This window comes from Ochlerotatus camptorhynchus, unplaced genomic scaffold, assembly GCF_037179485.1.
Source record: "Ochlerotatus camptorhynchus isolate MF236.1 unplaced genomic scaffold, CSIRO-AGI_Acam_v1.1 ptg000577l, whole genome shotgun sequence".
NCBI lineage: Eukaryota > Metazoa > Arthropoda > Insecta > Diptera > Culicidae > Ochlerotatus > Ochlerotatus camptorhynchus.
Window position 1 is genome coordinate 2845540 of NW_027041058.1, and position 20600 is coordinate 2866139.

At 40.0% G+C, this 20600-nt stretch overlaps 1 protein-coding gene across 1 annotated transcript in view; it reads left to right on the forward strand.

The window, feature by feature from the left end:
• SLO2 (slowpoke 2) overlaps positions 1–20600 on the forward strand; it is a 566463-nt gene that overhangs the window by 494487 nt on the left and 51376 nt on the right. The window contains exon 17 of the mRNA XM_065236869.1: positions 14210–14353. Within this exon, the coding sequence (XP_065092941.1) occupies positions 14210–14353 (144 nt within the window). The remainder of the gene's footprint in view (positions 1–14209; positions 14354–20600) is intronic.

Consider the following 20600-nt stretch of genomic DNA (forward strand, 5'->3'; position numbering starts at 1 on the left):
GAATGACAACATTCAGCTAAATGTCAAGTGGGGTTCGCCCGCCAGGATGGGAAAATATGTAATATAATAAAAGCCCCCCAGCAGCATATCAACAGTCAAAATTCCAGCTCCGTAGGAATTTCATCATCTTTGATTATGAGACCCGAAGAAGTGAACGGTAACTAAGTGGACAAGCGAAGGTACACTTGTTTAAGAGATCCCATGTCCGCTTAAAGTCATCTCGTAAGGGTGCATTTCACTTGACCTGTCCCTTCTTCTCAGGCAACGAAGTCAATAAATCATCCCTTTCTCGAAGGATTATTGCATCCGAGCTGGGTCATTCATTTCAATAATTCAATTATAATCCTGCTGCATGATTAGCCCTCCAATGAAGAGGAAGACTCGTACTACTAAGCCGCCCCAAAGCCCTGATAAATTATCACCATATGTGGTGCAGCACTCCGTTATCTTTCGATTGGATCCACTTGGACGGATCTCAAGAGATTCACTCTATAAATAAACTCTCACATACTGCCGCTGCTTCCCTCGACAGATCGCTTCTGAAAGTGCATATGTGAATGTGTGCCACACAAAGAGGAGCTCCGAGACGACTCAAACTTATCCTGACGACAATCAGCCCAACCAACCGCAGTCAGCCACTTCCGGACGTCACATGGCAGCCAGTTTTCCTCTGCCGATGACGGGTGAAAGTGCAATTCGTACGAACCGAACAACTCAAACTTGGCAGTAAAGTGCAATCCTGCTTGTAACCTCACTTTTCCCGTACCATGTGCTAGTGGCCTGTAGATACGGATGAGAGAGGGACCGTCGGTGGACTGATTGCCTTTTGTTTCATTTTATCAATTAAGTGGAATGCTCCTGATAATAGCAAACTATATCCGTCGTCATCGTCGTCGTCGTTCCGTCTGGGACCAGCCGTTGCCGATGATGTAGCATAAATAAACTGATGACGTAGACTTGTTTGGATGAGCGGAAGAGATTTGTCTTCTTCGGTATGCGAATGAAAATACATGCTCAGCTCACAGCTGTGTGGCGAAGTGCCAACATTCAAGGAGGGAAAATGGAAATATTCAACGAAAATTTCTAAATATTAACGTAAATTGACAGATGCGTAATTTTACACAAATGAGCCACTTTCCAAGATTTGGCTCAAGTTGTTCACGTCCATTCCATTCTGTCTGTTGGATCGGTATATTGATCCTGAACAAGTTGAGAACGATCACTGTTTAGAGGATTTAATAGAATGTCTTTTCTGGTGCACAAACGTAAGGCAATTGCATTGGTAGTCAAGGATTTATCAGCACACGGAACATGGAACGCTTAACTTTCTGCAAGGTGTCAAAGAAGTTATCCAGTACCATACCATCCAGCAGGTACTAATTTCTAACATTCATCATAAATCAACGATTGCATACTTTACGGCGTAAATCAAGCAATTGCGCTAAATAAACATTCAAATCAAATGCATGCAGTATGCAAATGTCTTCTAAAGATAGGGTAGCGTGCTACTTCGTCATAATCGGCTATTTCATTTGATTTGATTTTACCGTGCACAAATCAATAATAGGTTTGTTCAGATGCGTTAGTTCATTAGCTACAACATAAATCCTGTTAGAGTGCATTGTACACTTATTGTTCTCAAAACAAAAGAAGCGCTCGTAGCGAATCCCCCTTTTCCGTATGACGAAGAAAATCTAACGGCATTTCAATGCGTTAGGAAATTGAAACTCGTAGAACGATTTTAGAATCAAGTTTGCAAATGCTCATTACAGCTAAAATGGTATTTTTCGGATTTATGAAGCTATGAGATATTTCAATGATAATTATTATTTACAAAATGCAAGAAAAGAAGGTAAAGTGTGTGTCTGACACATAAAACCTGTCAATTTAGCTTTCAGAGGGTCACAATAGCGATTAGTTGTAACGATGAGCAACGCGATGAGCGAGCAATCAGCGATCATAAAATCGCTAGTTGTGAGCTTCTGAAAGCAAAATTGACAAATTTTAAATGTCATACCCAAACTTTACCACCTCTTCTTGCATCTTACAAATCAAAATTATCATTATAGTATCCCATAGTTTCATAATTACGAAAAATAGCATATAAGTTGTAATGAGCAATTGCAAGCCTGTTTAGAATCAAGAAGCAGTATTAGATTTTAAACAATATCTCAACAATGTGTAGCTCGGAGCGGCACCGGTGGTGTAGTGGTAAACGTGATTGCCTCTCACTCCAGCAGGCCTGGGTTCAATCCCAGTCGGCGCCGCCGGGATGTTCTGAGGCATAACATCTCTGATCACGCCTTCCTTTGGAAGGGAAGTAAAGCCGTTGGTCCCTGGTTCATGAGTTGATGGGTTGATAGGTAGGTGTGGGAGCTGCCTTCCTGGCGTCGGTAGCATTTGTGCTCAGCACGGAAAACAAGATCGACGTAAAGAAAATCAAGAAAAAAAAATTGTAACCCTCTATCAAATCCATGTCAACGGTGAATAAATGTTGAAGTCATCTTTGACTTGAGAGAAATATTCCATTTCTTGTTTAAACTCGTTCAGGAAAGAGAGGTACAGCGCAGGTTGTGCTTAGTAGGCATTGGCGTAACTAATGGGGGTGCCAGGGGAGCCAGGCCCCCTCCAGAATTATCTAGGCCCCCTCCAGAATTGTTGGTGTTTGTTTTTGACTATCCGGTATTTTGTCAAGCTTGTTAAGTTCAATGCTACTATTTAACAGTGATTAATAAAATTGGACCACCAACAAAGAATTTTTAAAGTCCATAATGTTGATTACTTTTGTTATATTCTGGACTAGAAGAAACAATTTTGAATTATATTATATCAAATCGATGGCAATAAGACGTCTTCAGGCTCTACAAATTGGCCATGAGCCCAGGATTTTTTCTTTAACTTGTAGAAACTTCGTAAAAGATCGTAGAAATTAAGTAAACTTGGTAGAAATTCTGGGAAATTCATAGACCTTCAAAAAAATTCGTAGAAAAAAGGAACTTGGAAAAGTTCTGAAAACTGCGTATAAGTAGAGAATTCATTTAAATTTGAGGACCTTCGTAGAAGTTGAAGGAAAATTATTTTATTTTAGGGAAGCTCATTATTGATCGGGAACCTCTACATAATTTCATAATTTTTTTTAGCCTCATGGATTTGGAATAGTTATGGAAATTCAACAGCAAACTTTGTAGAAGATTTTCGAATTTCGTAGCATTTTTGCGGCAATCTATTTTGCTGAATCGCAGTGAAAAATCTGCCGAGATTCAGTTAAAAAACGGAAATTTTGCCGAGATCTCGTCTAACAAACATAAATTTTGCTGAGATCTCAGTAAAAATAAATGCCGAGCCTGCTCGGTGGTGCCAATCTCGGCAAAAAAATCTAAGTGTGTAAGTGTAAGGAATTTTAAAAAAAGTTCAAGGATTTTGTTTAAGAGATCTAGAAATAGTTTAATAAATTTCTAAGAACTTCAGGGATCTTCGCTTCAGTTTAGGGAACTTCGTTGCAGTTCATTAGAGATCTTACTCCAAAAAAGCTCCATGAACTTCTTGGAGGTTTTGGGAACTTTGCTAAACTCAAGGAACTTTCTAGGTGTTCAAGAATATTGGTAGATGTCTTAGGTGTCTTTCCAGAAGTGCAAAGATGTTCAGAGATCTTTGAAGAATTTAAAGAAATGGAAAAAAAAATATGGAATTTGGAATAAATTCAGGGAGCTTCGAAGAAGTTGAGGAAATTTTATTAAACCTAAGTTTTGTAGATGTTCAGGAAACGTTGCATAGGCTCAGAATCTAGGTAAGTTTCCTAAGATCTTGAATTACGAATTTTGAAGACCAGGAGATTAAAAACTTGTCTAAGCCTATGATATGAGCATATGATGATATGATATGATGATGATATGCTTGACATTTCCCATTTTTTTAAATAATTTTTTGTTTAAAATCAACAGCATTGCTATCGATGCGAAGAAATATTTCTGATCGATTGGTGATAAAATTATTGAAATTGGTCCAGGAGCAGCTGAGTTATTAACGTTCAAAATCTTTCATCATTTCGTTACATGTTCCAATTTCAGTTTTCACAAAGTGTACCCCCACATAGAAATCACCCACACAGCCCTACGTCAAAAAATTGTGCATCTTGAACATTTTTCTACGCCCTAAATGTATTAAATTTATTCTGTGTGCACTTTACCTTGAAACAGCCAGCATTTTATAAAATTATAAAATTTAAATTCCTACAATTTAATTTCGGTTCCTATGTCTGAGATTTGACTGATGGTGATATATTCAAAATCAAAAAAAAAACATCTAGTTACAAAATGCATGAAATTACCTAGCCCTGAGAATTTTCTTAAGTTTGAGATGCTTACATTTACAAGATCCGGACTGTGATTTTATTACAAAAACATGAACAAACGATCATTGCTTGTTCAAAATCAGTAAGCGTTTAAGGATCTCCCAATCGAGGTCTCAATCGTTGTTATGGAATAAATATAATCAAAATTAATTGTTTCACCATTAAAATAATAGTAACCCTCAATGTCATATTATTGGTCACAGAAAAAAAAATGTACCCAAAAATAAGTTACCTTGGACGCAATTTGAGAGAGTTTTTAATAAACCGTAGTTTTGCAAAATTAAAAAGAGCAGCAGGCCCCCCTTCGGCCCCCTCTAGATAAATTGTCTAGCTACGCCAATGTTAGTAGGACGGAAATTAGATAAAAATAACTCTACTACTGAACACTCTGGATAAATCTTTTTAGTTGTGTTTGGCTCAGTATTTAAATCCAGCAAGTATTTGTGAAAGAATACTACAATTTCTTTGAAAATCTCCTCTCTGAAGTAAAAAAAAGAACTATCAGACAATTTTAAAACAATTAGCTATGATGTCTTAATGTTTAAATGCCCTTTTTTGATATTCTGGAATAGTCTCGGTGAAGAACTGGATTGGTATTGCGATTGGTTTTCCCACCATGCTTCGTAAATTATATTTAATATCATTAATGGTTGAAAGCTTTGATTAGAATGTTTATTTAGCACAATTGCTCGATTTTCGCCGTGAAGTGTGCAATAGTTGATTTATGGTGCATGCTGGATGGTATGGTACTGGATAACTTTATTGACATGTCGGCAAGTACGGTTAACTGTTATACCTCGTACAGACTATGGCTTATATGATGTAATATAGGCTGTCTTGCAATGAGCACTCATACATCACTGGAAATCCTATGTATGAGTGCTCATTGCAAGACAGCCTATATTACATGATATAAGCCATAGTCTGTCCGGGGTATTAATTAAAGACTATTGGCAAATTGTATCGGATCCTGCTGGAGCTTTAACCGCCCTCTCTTTTTCCTTTTTTACTTTTTGTTAGTATTCACGTACTCTCGGCAACCTAAGCAGAGATCATCTTTCTATAGTCTTTTTCTCTAATACCCCGTTCACATTACAGTGTATATCACGTGATATACGCTGTCTTGCAATGAGCACTCATACACTCATACTCATAATGTGAACGGGGTATAAGGAACGCACACATATGCAGTATTGGTTCGTTTACAATCTTTTGCCGCCAGCTGCTCTAACTGTTTCAGTTGAAAGAATTGTCAACAACTGTTTTGAAACGCTTTTACAAAGCTCCAATCTTCTCTAGTGAGAGCGACTATTGTGGGCAACATCTTTTTATTCGGCAACCTTTCTATTTGAGCTATAATAGTACAAATACAATGAAATATTCGAATCTTTTTTATGATCTCTGTCATCCAAATTGTTCTGAAGTATCGACCATTATCTGTAAACGGTCGACAGAGACTCAAAGGAGATGTTATCCATAGATACGTGATCAAAAAACCTGGCAGAGCTGAATCCAGTGTCTATTTTTATCATTTACCATCGCACGCAAGGAGAAGGAGCAGCGCTTCAACCCAGTACATTTGTTTTGAAAATCTTCGCTGTAACGTACGAGCGAAATGAACAAATGAGTTCATTATGCATCAGTGAATACGCGTTTGTTGATATTCACAAGTGCTTGATTATCCAACCCAAAATTGCCATAATCAGAAGCGATCCTCAAAAGCAAAATAATCAAATTCATTTTGGTCAAAATGATTATTTTGAATGTTGTCGACCTCATAGTCTTAAACCTCGATATTATCAGCAACACAATAAGTTGTACAGCGCTATATTTGTGTAAAATGAAAATAATAATGCAATTGCAGTTCGAGCATAAGGGTCTAACTGCAATGATCAATTATTTTCATCGATTTTCTCTTTAAATTATTACAGCTAAGGGAAGCACTTTTCTGAAATCTGTCCAATACAGTGCTATGGCAGGTTTTATTGGCTATCAAAAGCAACAACAAACGCACCGGGAAATGTTAATCCAAGCGAGTTATTAACAAAATAGAAAATCGACGAAGAGAATCGATCATCACGGTTAAGCCCCTATGCCTGCTCACTGTCGAATTGATCCTCAAAATCATTAAATCATTCCCACCAAAATGAAGACGAATATTAATATTGCCAATCACGATTTCGATTGATTTATCCAGCCACGAATGGACAAACATTAATCAAGACCAACAATTGAAAAGGGCCTCAAATGTAAACATTTAGAAAAATGGATATTAGATTGAACGTTATATTTTCAAATCCAATTTAAAAAAATGCATAAGTTTGTCTTATTTTAATAGTGTAAGGTGTTGAAATAAGATGGATTGAGCATTATTCTGCTAAAGTAATTGACTTTTTATTTTCAGCAAAAAAAAAGAAAAATTATAATCCGCCCCTGTTTAGATAGAAAACATCATGCGCCCTTTTTGTTATGCCTCTCAGATGTCAACGGCTTTACTTCCCTTCCGAAGGAAGACGTGACCAGCGATTTTTATGCCTCAGAAAAATCCCACCGACCTCGGCTGGGATTAAAGCCAGACCCATTGGGGTGAGAAAGTAGTCACACTTACCACTACACCACCGGCGCCGGCTTGTGATGAGGCTTTACCAAAAAATAACAAAAGCCCTTTTCTATACGGCTGATTGTTGATATCGTTTTCTGTTGAGGCCGCTTTTTTTTCCAATACAATCAATAAAATTTTGTTTTCGTTCGGAGAAGGAGAGACCTAAATTTGCTTTAAGGCAAGTATCGGTGTGATGTTTGTGACAAGACGTGTGGTTCTAGCTTACTGCTGGTGTGACACAAACGGGAGTGTACGGATGAGAAGAATGTCTACGTTTGCTAGAAACGTTTCAGCAGGGCTTGCAAGCTGTTAACGACGAACGGTGACATTAATGCGAGGATTGCCATAGGAGTTTCCAGGACAGTGTGACGCTAAGATAGCATCAAGAACGGTTCCATATGGGCTGGACTTCGGCGTTGAAGGTTGATCGCTGTTAATTTATTTATTTATTTAACCACCATCTTTGACATTTTAGCCATACAGACTGTTTAAAGTGACTTAATCCTATTCTTAAAAACTGGTCTACTTATATTAAAATCAAAAACATCACACACAGTCTGCAACATCTATCGAGATGATTGTTATAACCGTAAGCAGTACGATGTCCGGGAGTCCACAGAAAGAAATTGATGTTCCCGAGCAAACAACTGCAGTCAATATGATTACTAATCATGTCAAATATGAACTTCCTCTGGAGAAAGACTCGGCAATTTGTTAGTGTTTGCAGTCCAATAAGCGCACATCTATGCTCGTACGGAGGTAAGCTAGCTGGATTTGTCCATGGCAGACGTCGTAATGCAAACTTTATAAACTGTTTCTGGATTCTCTCGATGCGCAGTACATGAACAGCATGATATGGAGCCCAAATTTGTACTCCATATTCAAGAACACTGCGGACCATAGAGCAGTACAGCGCTTTCAGGGCGTACACGTCGTCGAATTGTGCAGTATTGCGGCGCAAAAATCCTAGCATGGAGTTGGCCTTTGCAACTGTCATGGATATGTGCTCGTTAAACCGTAGTTTGCTGTCCAAGATGAGCCCAAGATCCTTAATGGTATTAACCCTTTCCAGCGGCGATTGATTCATAGAGTAATCAAAAATGATCGGAGAGTGAGAGCGGGTAAGGGTAATCACTTTGCATTTGGCAGCATTGGCTTGCATTCCATTCATCTGACACCAGGATGGCAATCGCTCTATATCAGCTTGTAGTGCGCAACAATGCACGGTCGATTTTATCACACGGTACAGCATAAGATCATCCGCATATAGCAACTTACAGGAACTTAGCATATCACACACATCGTTAATAAACAAAACGAAAATGAGAGGTCCTAGGTGACTCCCTTGTGGAACCCCCGATGGTATATGGAATACCTCGGATCTGGAATTACGTACCTTAACGAAAGCCTTCCTGGATGATAAGTATGATTTCAACCAACAAACGATCCACGGTGGAAGACTAAGGCGGTTTAGCTTCATAATGGCTAGGTCGTGAGAGACTTTGTCAAAAGCCTTAGAGAAGTCGATGTAAATGGAGTCCACTTGCTGACGCTTCTCGATGCTACCTATAAGAGTGTTCGTGAAAGTCATCAAATTAGATACTGTCGAGCGCTTTTTCATGAATCCATGCTGAAACTCTGAGATTATGGGTTGAACAGCTGGATACAACTTCTCATGCATAAGACTTTCGAGAACTTTGGCCAAGCAGTTCAGGATCGAGATAGGTCGGTAATTTTCCACTTTGTGCATGTTACCGGACTTAAAGATTGGTGTAATTGAGGCGAGGCATCCGGAAAAACGCCATCCTTAAGCGATTGATTGAAAATAGACATAGCGGGAGTGGCCAACGATGCTGCACAGTTCTTGACAAAAGACGGTGGAATACGGTCTGGGCCTGGACCTTTCGATGGATCGACTGAGCAAAGGGCTTTGAGAATAGCGTCTTGACTGAAGATGAGCTGCTGCAGATGAATGTCGTATCTTGGTAGCTGATCAATGTATTGCTGCGGTGGAGGAGTTTGATCGGGTTCGAAAACACTTCGGAAAAAGTCAGCGAAAAGGTCAGCAGAAGCGGTGTCGGTGGTGGAGCTCCTACTACCGTAGGTGACGTCCACGGGAATACCAGTTGATCTTTTCCAAGAGTTGTAGACCAGAACGACGATGGATTTTGCTTGAAACTCCTCTGGAGGTTGTCGACGTACTCACGAAAGCGAGGTTCCTGCAAACTATTATACTCTGCTTCTACTAGCTGCACCGTATACTTGTTTGCTGCGGTCCGGGAACGAAAATAACGTTTTCGAGCTTTACACAGATTACGCAATTGCGGCTTCCACCAAGGTGGAGACGGTGGCATCAATGGTGGGTTGGTCAAGTATTTGTACCCAATCCAAGGCGGCAATCCTCGTGTTAACAACATCGAAATCACTATGTGCAAAATTATACTCACTGCGGGCTGCTGGATACGGGAGCGGATGATTTCTCGAACGGGAGTCAACTTTTAGAACCAACGGCTTGTGGTGACAATCAACTTTCATAATTGCAGAGGGTGGTTCAAACAGCTCGATGCAATCGGAGTCACTGACGAGAACCAGGTCAAGAAGCTTACCATTCGTGTTCACCAGATCGTTGATTTGCTTCAATCCAGCAGACAGTATGGACTCCACTAAAGGGTGATACGGTCAAAATTTGGTCAATATCAACTTGACGTATTTCTTTCAATTTTGCATTTAAAAAACCTGAACACCCCTCATTTTGAAGGTGTGTGTGTGTGTAGAATGTTGCTCCTATTTTGATTTTGGAATTCACTCTTCAGTTGTCAAAATGCCGTCCAAGCAAGAAGAGCAGCGTATCAAAATTTTGCTCGCGCATCGCGAAAATCCGAGCTACTCGCACGCAAAGTTGGCAAAATCGCTAAAAGTTGCCAAATCAACCGTTACAAATGTGATTAAAGTGTTTGGGGAACGTTTGTCGACAGCCAGGAAGTCTGGACCTGGGGAAATCGAAAACCGGAAGCCGCTGAGATGACAAAGAGAGTTGCCGGTAGTTTCAAGCGAAACCCTAACCTCTCTCTCCGAGATGCCGCAAATAAGCTGGGTGTATCGTCTACAACCGTGCATCGAGCCAAAAAACGAGCCGGACTATCGACTTACAAGAAGGTAGTGACTCCAAATCGCGATGATAAACAAAATACGACGGCCAAAGCGCGATCCCGGAGGCTGTACATGACGATGCTGACGAAGTTTGACTGCGTGGTAATGGACGACGAAACCTACGTCAAAGCCGACTACAAGCGGCTTCCGGGACAGGAGTTTTATACGGCAAAAGGAAGGGGAAAGGTAGCAGATGTTTTCAAGCACATGAAACTGTCAAAGTTCGCAAAGAAATATCTGGTTTGGCAAGCCATCTGTACCTGTGGCTTGAAAAGCAGCATTTTCATAGCTTCCGGGACTGTCAACCAAGAAATTTACGTGAAAGAGTGTTTGAATAAACGTCTGCTGCCTTTCCTGAAGAAACACGGTTGTTCCGTACTGTTTTGGCCGGATTTGGCATCTTGCCATTACGGTAAAAAGGCCATGGAGTGGTACGCCGCCAACAACGTGCAGGTGGTTCCCAAGGACAAGAACCCTCCCAACACGCCAGAGCTCCGCCCAATTGAGAAATACTGAGCTATTGTCAAGCGGAACCTAAAGAAGACCAAAAAACTGCTAAGGGCGAGCAGCAGTTCAAGGCAAACTGGCTTTCTGCGGCGAAGAAGGTGGACAAGGTGGCTGTACAAAATCTGATGGCAGGGGTCAAGCGTAAGGCCCGGCAATTCGGATTTAGAAAAGCGGAAGCCTAACTGAATATTTTTCCTGAATTTTATATTAATTGAACTTGAAAAAAGAAATTTAATTTGATTTTTTAAATAAACGATTTCACCGATTTACACGCGTTTTCCCTTGACCAAATTTTGACCGTATCACCCTTTACAGCGAGTTCCTGTTCTGATGAAGCATTGAGAGGCAGAAATTCTCTGACGTCCTCATCGAAGTCCCAAGCTAGATTTGGCAGATTGTAATCGCCCCAACTATGGTTGTATCGTGAGGGTTCGCCATACCAAGGAGCTGTTGTACGGACTCAGCGTGTTTGGTGTAAATGTCGGGCTGACTGTTTGGTCGAATATAGATGCAGCACAGGAAGATCGATTGATGTTGTAAATCGCACAGCCTTACACTACAGCTCGGATTTCACGGCAATTAAGACGCCACCGCCACGTCGCAGTGCGCTGGTGCGAGAATTTCGGTCACAGCGGTAGATTGTGTAGTTGCATGCGAGTTCAGCATTCGTAATGTCGGTATGAAGCCAGGTTTCAGTGAATACCACCATGTCGAAATCACAAGAAAGCAGCGAATAGAGTAGAGTGTTAGTTTTAGTCCTCAAGCCTCAGACGTTTTGATAATATACGGTCTAATCTGTGCGAATGTTGGCAGGGTCACAAGACTCTAGGTTAGGCGAGGTGCTTGGTTCAGCTGACTCTAGGCGTTGCTCATAGGACCAGAATCTATGTGCAGTACAGGTTTCCAAAAATTCTGCGTTCTCCTTTCATCTTCAACGAACTCCCGAAATTCGATACCTTTTGGCCAAGACGAAGGATCCATCGCTTTTGTCTTCATTTCGAGATTGACTCCAACCTTGAATGAAACGAAGGACAGTGCTGGCAATGATGGCACATCGGTTTTAACTTAGGATAATATATAGAAAAAAAATCGATTAAATTGGAAAAAATAAGTCAATTTTGACAAGACAAATGCAGTTTTATTGAACAAATCGAATGAAGTACACTATGGAACCTCCTCTTCATCAACTTCCTGAACATCCAGATTGCCTTTGAAATGGCATTCGTTGCCGGATTGCTTTTTTCTTCCTCGCTTGGTAGGCACTAAGTTCTTCAAAATCGTCTCATAGTACGCCTTGTTGTTTATGTACGGTTGAAGGTTCTTTAAATCCTCTAGTTTTGCTTGTAGAAGAGGCAACATTGTCGTAGTGATTGGAGTGAGGTGCTTACCATTTGATTGAACATTTTCATCAGGTGCATCTTCATTGAATCCAATTATGGATTCGTTGCGGTATGGTTCAAAATATTCGTAGATAGAGAAGTCATTTATCATGGTAGCATCTCCAACTTACTATTCTGATTCAGAGCTATCAGAAGAAACAGAGTCACAATTTGAATTATTCGCCTGTCCTGTGCTTTGCTTGATGCATATGATTTCACTGCGAGTTAGATTAACCCTAGGAGGACCACTTCCATGAGCTTCGCCGACCAGGCCACTTTCTGTAGCATCAGAAGTGACTGAGATTGCAGGAGTTCTCGTTTAATTTTTAATGACATCGACTCGTTTTTCCACATTAAACGAGGGTTGGACTAATTGTCTATAAGAGATGTTCAGAGGATCGCATCGACTGCCGAACTGATCCACATTGCACGATTTTGCAACTGCCTCTGTGTTCTCGGGGTCGAATTTGTTGTTCTGTACCACAAGGTCTGGTAAATTTATTTTTAAATTTATAAGGCAGCCACGAGGTGGCCTGATAGCGCTTTCAATTGCTTTTGTAACCACAAGATCCAACGGTTCAGAGGACACATCCAAGTCACCGTCTCTCAACGAAAAATTTAAAGGTGACTCATTGTTGGTCATGGTACGAGATAAATCCAGAGCCACTGACCATTGTGGATCCGGAAAAGTTTTCATTGGCGTTGAAGAACGAATGTTGGCAAAGGAAACGTTGAAGCTTTGAGATGAGAAACTGCGATGGGATACCTCTTCGTATCGCGCAACTGACATATTTGCAGCGTCAGGCGTCTCCAAGTGCTCCTCATGTTCTTCCTCATCTAGTTCTTTAGCTGCAGCTTGAAAATAAATTGAAGAATGTCAATAGTTAAGCACATGATACATTACTGACTATACTTACCTAGAATTAATTCGATTCCTCGGGTGAACTCTATTGTCAAATATCACCAAAGTTTTGACTACAAACGTTCAATTTAAATTCGAAGAATCGAGATTCGAATGCCTGTTTCAATGGCAACAGTGTCAAACAGATAAAAAAACAGGTTAATTTTACATTTAAAAAGGCCCTAGAAAAATAAATAAATCCGTTTCCTCATAAGGCCTTTTTCTACCAAGGCCTTATCATGATATATGAATATGGTTTTTTCAATCTAATTATTTTCATACGTGATTTTAATTTTGTAGCAAAAGCTATTCATGGTCCATCGAATAAAGCTATAAAACCGATTTGTTTACATTTCGATCTTAGGTCCTTTTCAATTGTTGTTCTCGAATTTACACCACCTTTATAGTGAAACCGAACAATACAACACAACTCCTGACTACCCGTGAATAAACAATAACGAAAAACCCAACCACGACAGCAGAGACCTGTAATTATTGTTGTTCTTGGATCACTTCGTTGCCATGGCGCCCGGGAGGTATTTGTTATTGCCGTCGTCCCTATTCAAATATGGTAGACCTGGTGCCGATGGTGTGATTCAACACCCATTTATCGAGAACACAAAGGAAAATTCAAAAAAGACTTCGATAATTAAAACGACGAACCCCCATATCTACTGCGAAAAAATATTGCATTAAAGCTATTGAGCTGCATAAATCTTTGCAAAAATTCTATTGGCTGCATATTATTAACTATATTTATTTTAATTCTATTTAACCATTTAACGTTTTGCACAACATTTTGCTACAATTTTCTATCCTAACTTCATAATAAAATCTCATATAGCACACTTTTTCAAGTCATTACAACCACCAACAAAAGGGAATTTGAAGTTTGTTTGACAGCACTATAGACATACAAATCGCTCCCAACACCATTTGTTAGTGGTTAATATTTTTTCACTTTCACCTCTCACCTTTTCCTCCCTGTATCAGTTAAGTGTGCAGTGCATTCACATTTTAGAATAACCGGTCGCTTACTAACGAAACTCGCTTCCTTCTAGGTCCCTATCGATTTAACGAATACTAACCTCCAATAGAATTGCGAAAAAAAAAGGCATTTCCTCCAATAAGTGCCCTCATCTCTAATGTAGAATTGTTCACACTCACCGATCATTTATTTTCTTAACGTATCTATATATTTCTTATACCCCTCAAAACCCACCCACACCCACCCGCTCCCCACGTTTGCTTTCCCCGTTTCGAATGTTTCATCCCACCAACCCTTCTCTTTCCCTCTCTATCTCTGGCACCTGCTGTAGCGTCGGAAGCGCCGATTTTTCCCTCCTTCAAACGTACTCCCTAGCTCTGAGCTCGTCCGGCGAATCGAAATGTTGTAGTTCGACATCCGATAGCAAAGATACGACGACCCACACTCCCCCTGCATGGCAAACCGATTGTTCCCGGTAAGTGTGCTCCTTTGGACCCGAGTTCCGTTTCGAACAGCGCCCTCCCCGTCCGTGCTTTAGAGCGTTGGAGCTTCGTTCGAGTTTACCTGTATCTGTTCTGTATGTACATTAGGATTGTTCGTTCATTACAGCTTCGTTCGTTTGTATGTTTGTTCGTTTGTTCCTGAAAGGTTAGAATGGAGAAAGAAATGCTTGAGCGAAGCAGCGAGAAGGAGCTTACAAGTAGTCGCTTTTCCTCTAGTTTTAGCTATAATCTTTGCGTGCTTTTAGTTTTAGTACTTTTCCTTCCAGAGCTATCCTCTCGCGTGTTGCAGTAAGAAGAAGGTTTACCTACCATCCGAAACGAAGAGGTTCGATGCTTGTTGGGTGGGTTTTTATATCTGTACATAAAGGGGATTTTTTAAGACCCAGTAGCTAATTAGCCTTTTTTCCTGGAGATGAAGGAATTTTCTAATTAATTTCTACATAAATCGAATAGCAATCATATTATTTATAAGTGATGATAGTAGCAATTATAAGAAGAAGCCTGTGTTCCGCGGTGCGCTTGAAAGAAAAAAGGTCGAATGAAATTCAAAAGGACAACAGGTTGAAGGACAGAACGACGAATGGAATGTTCAAAATCTTTTATCTGTCAATGAACTGATCGTGTTATAAAGTCATCTTGAGAAAATTGAGAAATAATTGTCCAGTTGGAGCAGGAATAGATTACTCAAAGTCTACGTTTGATCTACTTGCATTTACTCAGCATGTTGCTTTTTCTTTCCTATGGTTAACAAAAAGTTATTCGACCTTTTGTCCATTCGACCTTTTACTCATTCGATCTTTGGTTGAGTCAACCATGTATCCTTTTAAATGTAATTCTAACTCTTCTTCATTCGACCTATTGTGCCCCTAAATTCATCTTTTTATCCACAGAGTAACCGTACGTCATCTGAAAAAAATTGACAGATACCCGTTAGAACATGATAATTGGCAATGCACCCATGTACTGAATGGGAATTGTGGGTTCGAATCCCACCGGTGCCCTTACATTTTTTTGCAAATTTTCTCACACACACGCGTCTCTTACCGATGATATGTGCTTACCTCTCAGTATGTTTAAACTTTCTTACAAACAGTTGAAGGCAACTTTGGTTTCACTACTTTGATGAAGCTTTCAAGCATCCCTCGCAATGTTTTTAGGTACATTAGCTGCCATTTTTTAACCAAGGGCGCTAATGTTGTCTGAAAGTCATGTCTCTGAGAAAACGGAAAAGTAGATCATATTGTCAATACAATATATTGTGCGGTTAAAAAGATTAATTCGAATGAGGTTGATTCGACCGCCGAGTTCGACCTTACTGGACTGCACTGAAAAAAAAATTATTTATGATTTGTATTTAAAATTATAAATTCTAAATAAATTATAACTATAATTTTGAGTGATAAATTGTACGTATGAACTTATATATTAAATTTTATACTTTAAAAAGTTAAGCATTAAATCAATTTCCATTTAGCATGTGTTGAACGTTTAATATGAAACATTTTAAATTGAATTTTCAGTATGAAAATTTAACATTACCGATAAAATATTAAACGTTTCGTAGTTATTGAACATATTCAATTTAATATTTTGCATTTATCATGTAGCATTTTACATTCAAAATTTAACCTAAAATATTTTTTTAAAAAAGGCACATTTTACATCCATCATATAACGTTGGACATATGACATTTTCACTTAAAATTTAAAATTTATTATTCAAAATTCAACATTCAACAAGAAAATTTTTAAATTCAACATAAAAAGTTAAAATTATAAAGTTTAAAAATTTAAATTTCAAATGTAAAATTTACAATTGATCTTCAACATTTCAAAATTAAAATTATGCACTTAAAAATAAAAATTCAAAATTTAGGCATTTCAAATTAAACTTTATAACACTTAAAACATTAACGTTTTTTAATTTGAAATTTAAAATTTTATCTTTTTAATTTTAACATTTAAATTCAATATTTAACAATCTACATTTAACATTATTTCAAGGGGTTAGTCACTCTACACAGTGTGCCAAAATCAAACTTGGGCACACCCGGGCGTCGTCATTGACGCTTTTTGGCACCCATGGTTACAATTTTTATGATCTTTAAAGTTACTGGCAACACTGACCTTTTTTGAGCTTACGCAGTGTGCATGTGTCAAAATTTGTTATTGATGTTGCCATAATATAATCAAATTATTTTTAAAGCAACCGTGAATCTCCACCAAGTCTCGTCATGGATTCTCAAAATCGTTACACCCGTGACGGCAGTCGCATCCACATTTCCTCCCAGACGAAGAACAGCTGACAGCGATATCTTGACCTGACCGAGGTTTCCGGCCATGGCTACACGAACTAGCGATGCAGCTCCCACGGCTGCGGCTGCTTGCAATGCTGCTGCTGGTCCGTCTTTTTTTTATGAATTTTAGAGGAGACGGACCAGCAGAAGCAGCAGCAGCATTGGAAGCAGCCGCAGCCGTGGGAGCTGCATCGCTAATTCGTGTAGCCGTGGCCGACGCTGGAAATCTCGAGTCGGTCACGACAAGCAGTGCTTGAGTGTTAATCGGAAAGTCAACAACCAAACAAAAACCATACCATTCGAACTGCTCGAATACATCCATGGCGGTTACTGCTACACCAACCGTTTCATCGTCCAACATATAATGTTGGAGGACCATCTTGGAAAAACCGGCACCGGTCATCTTCTTGGAGGAGGAAAAGCACAGCTTCATAATAAACGGAAATTTTGTCCATTTGTGATCGATCGCGCTGTGGTTGTACTTCATGATGGCGTTCACCACCAGGGCTACGCTCGGGTACTCGACCAATCCGGAGGAGGAACTTTCCGATTTCAGCGGGAACATTCGCACTTGCGACGGGTGGCAGTCCTTGGTGGTGAATGCAATCAGCAGCAGATCCTCGGACGGCATACGGGTGGGGTATTGAATAAGTGGAGAATGCGATTTTTGCTGGCCTGGGAAGTGATTGTCCGGCAGGGTGTACGTTCGTCTGCGATGGCGTCTCCCATCTAGACGCCAGTCTTCAGAAACTTTATTCTGACATTTCCATACAGGCAGAACAATTTGGCTGTGTTGTTATCGAGTCCGTAGACCATCATCACTGCGCCCTGTTGCTGTGCAGGTTGAATGAAGTTGGCTGGTCCGTTTCGGGTCAGCGGTGCGTCCTTCATCAGTCCGACGTGTATTCCGGCCGGTGTTGGTTTCCAGTTTTCCGACTAATGATGCTTGGGCGGTTTCCTCCGCCGGCTCCCAAAAGGGCTGGTTGATTAATGATTAGGTACAATATGCTCGTTGTGAGGGGTCGGCCTTCCGCCGAAGATGCATGTTTTTGAAAACATTGAAAATCAAAACAAAAACAAGAGCTGTTCAAATACCGGGTTGCCAAGCAAGGCATTATTCACAAGCAAACAAAAGTCAGTTCAATGACTTCTTGGCACTGCCGATACAGTTGCGGCACACTTAGGCTGCGTTCCATTTGGTGAATTTTCACTTAAATTTGACAGATGGAAAATTTTCAAATAAACCTGCTATTGTACCAGACTTATTTCTGACAGACCAGGAATCAATTTTGACAAACACCTTCTCGAAAATAGGAAGATCAACAACAGAGGGATTTTCGAACATCTTAATTTATTTTCGAAGTGTCAAATTTAAGTGAAAATTCGCCAAATGGAACACAGCCTTAGGCTCTGAACCATTTGGTGGATTATTTTAACTTTTGGTTAAAATTTGACAGATGAAAAGTTATCGATTAACCCTGCTATCCGAGCGTGGTTACTTCTGACAGACAAGAAGTTAAATTTTGACGACCGTGGCTCGAAAACCGGTCGATCGACAGCACGGGGATTTTCGAACATAAGAAATAACTTTCGAAATGTCACTTTTAACCACGAGTTAAATTTAACTCGGCAAATGGTTCACAGCCTTAGAAAAATGTTGGCGCAAAATAAGTGTGTAGAGTGACCACCCCTTGCATTATTTATAGTTTAAGTTCGATTTTTCTTAGAGATTTGTTACTAATGATTTAATACTAATACAGTAGTTTGACAGCTGCGATTCTTACTTTTCTTTTTCCTTTTTTCTCCGCCAAATGAGAAGTTTTGTGTGTTCCAGCAATATCATTTGGTAATATTTTCATATAGATTACTGATTTCAAAGTACTTGAAAAAAGGTTAATATTGCCCCGCTAACGTGTATTACACATAGTTCCCCTGCCCACTAGAATGGGTATCCGGAATATCAGTATACACTGAAAAAAGTTTCCACATATTTCCCAACACCAAGGGGTAGGTTATTCCGCACACCAATCTTGGGTAATCTTTTTTGTTAGTGTACCGCAAGTGTGCCGCAGGTTTGCCGATTGTGCCGGTCATAAAGCAAGCTGCGATTGTTTGTAAAATACCCATTCCGGCAACCCGGTATTTCTGAATGTTTTGGTTTGAAATCGCAAGGATAAATCGGATCGATGATGACGCGGGAAGTGGCAATGTGTGAAATTATGGTGTTTTGTGTTCATAGGATAATAAAAGTCCTGTGTCTTAGGGTTTTATAATGCCCTCAAAGCCAGATCAGATACCTAGCGTTTCGTGGTTTTAAAGGCACTGATCTATCAGCGGCCGGAAAAAGTTGGAACCGGTGGGGAGCACTGTTGAGGACGGACTACAGAGGATGATGAATAGACTTCTTTAGTTTGTTTTATGTGATTTGCAGTTTTAAGGGTACTACAAGGGTTTGATTAACTGCCTCTTTCTCTTGAGCCCACTCTAGAACCTACATTTCGTATTTAGATCTATAAGTGAACTGCTGGTATGAGTTTCTCTGGTATATTTAATTAGAGGATGTTCCTGAAAATACAGTCAAACAGCACGTAATGTTTTGAACAACTTCAATGGCAGTTGTCCAGCAGTGCTCCCATTTTATTTACAACAATCCATTGCCTACGATATTGTGCCGAAAATGTGCCGATGGATGTGCCCAAGCTGTGCCGAATCTAATTTCGGCACAATATGCTGAGTGACTTACCCCTTGCCCAACACACATAATTTTTTTCCAATAACAAAATTAATGAATTTTATCTATGTTATATCACATTTTCTATGTGAGTAATCATATAAATTTCATATGATACCAGCACCGTACTCAGCTAGTGGCGACGGTGGCATTTGGCACCAAAAACATCATGAGGGGCTGAAATATTGATTGGATGTTACAAAACTTGAAATGCGAGTTGAGAGAACTTTCGGATAGTTCTGCAAACTCGCTGTGACTTAGCCTTACTTCTGATTAATATCATTTACACCTCGCAATTTCAGGAGCACAAATATCAGGCTTCATGATACAATACAGCAAGGAAATTTAAAGTCATAGAGCATGACGAACATATTTGGGCTCTTCAAGAAATCACCTTAAAGACGTTCTGCAAACTTCGACGCAGTTTTATGAACTTCAGAGAAGATTTTCAAAGTTTAAAATCTGCGAGCTTCAGGGATAAAGGGTGTCCACGATGAAATTGCCACACACAAAATTGATTCGCAAAATTCGAGTTTTCATCCGATTGCCATCAAATTTTCAGGGATTGAGAAATAACTATTAAACTTCATTTTACCATTTTACTCGTATTTTATTTACAGTCCATACGCAAATGCCCGCACCTTGGCTTTAACCCCGACCATAAGATTCTGCACAACCTGTGAATCAACCGTTTTTTGCATGTAAACCCATACTTTCTTCAGTTCCTCGACTGTCTTCACTACCTTAGGTCGTTTAAGAAGGTGCTGCTTCATAATCGCCTAGTACTTCTCGATGGGGCGGAGCTCCGGAGTGTTGGGAGGGTTGAACATTTTCGGCACGAAATTGACCTTATTGTTCGCATACCACTTCAGCACGTCCTTGGAGTAGTGGCATGAGGCCAAATCCGGCCAGAAGATTGTTGGGACGTTGTGGGCCTTCAGGAGAGGAAGCAGCCGCTTCTGGAGGCACTCTTTTATGTACACCTGTCCGTTCATCGTGTCCTGGGTCACGAAAGGTGCACTCCGCTTCCCGCACGTGCAGATGGCTTGCCAAACCAGGAATTTCTTCGCAAATTTGGACATATTCTGAGTGCGAACATGCTCCGGAACGCTGAACTTATCCTTGGCCGTGAAAAACAGGTTGCCGGGGATCTGTTTGAAGTCGGCCTTCACATATGTTTCGTCGTCCATA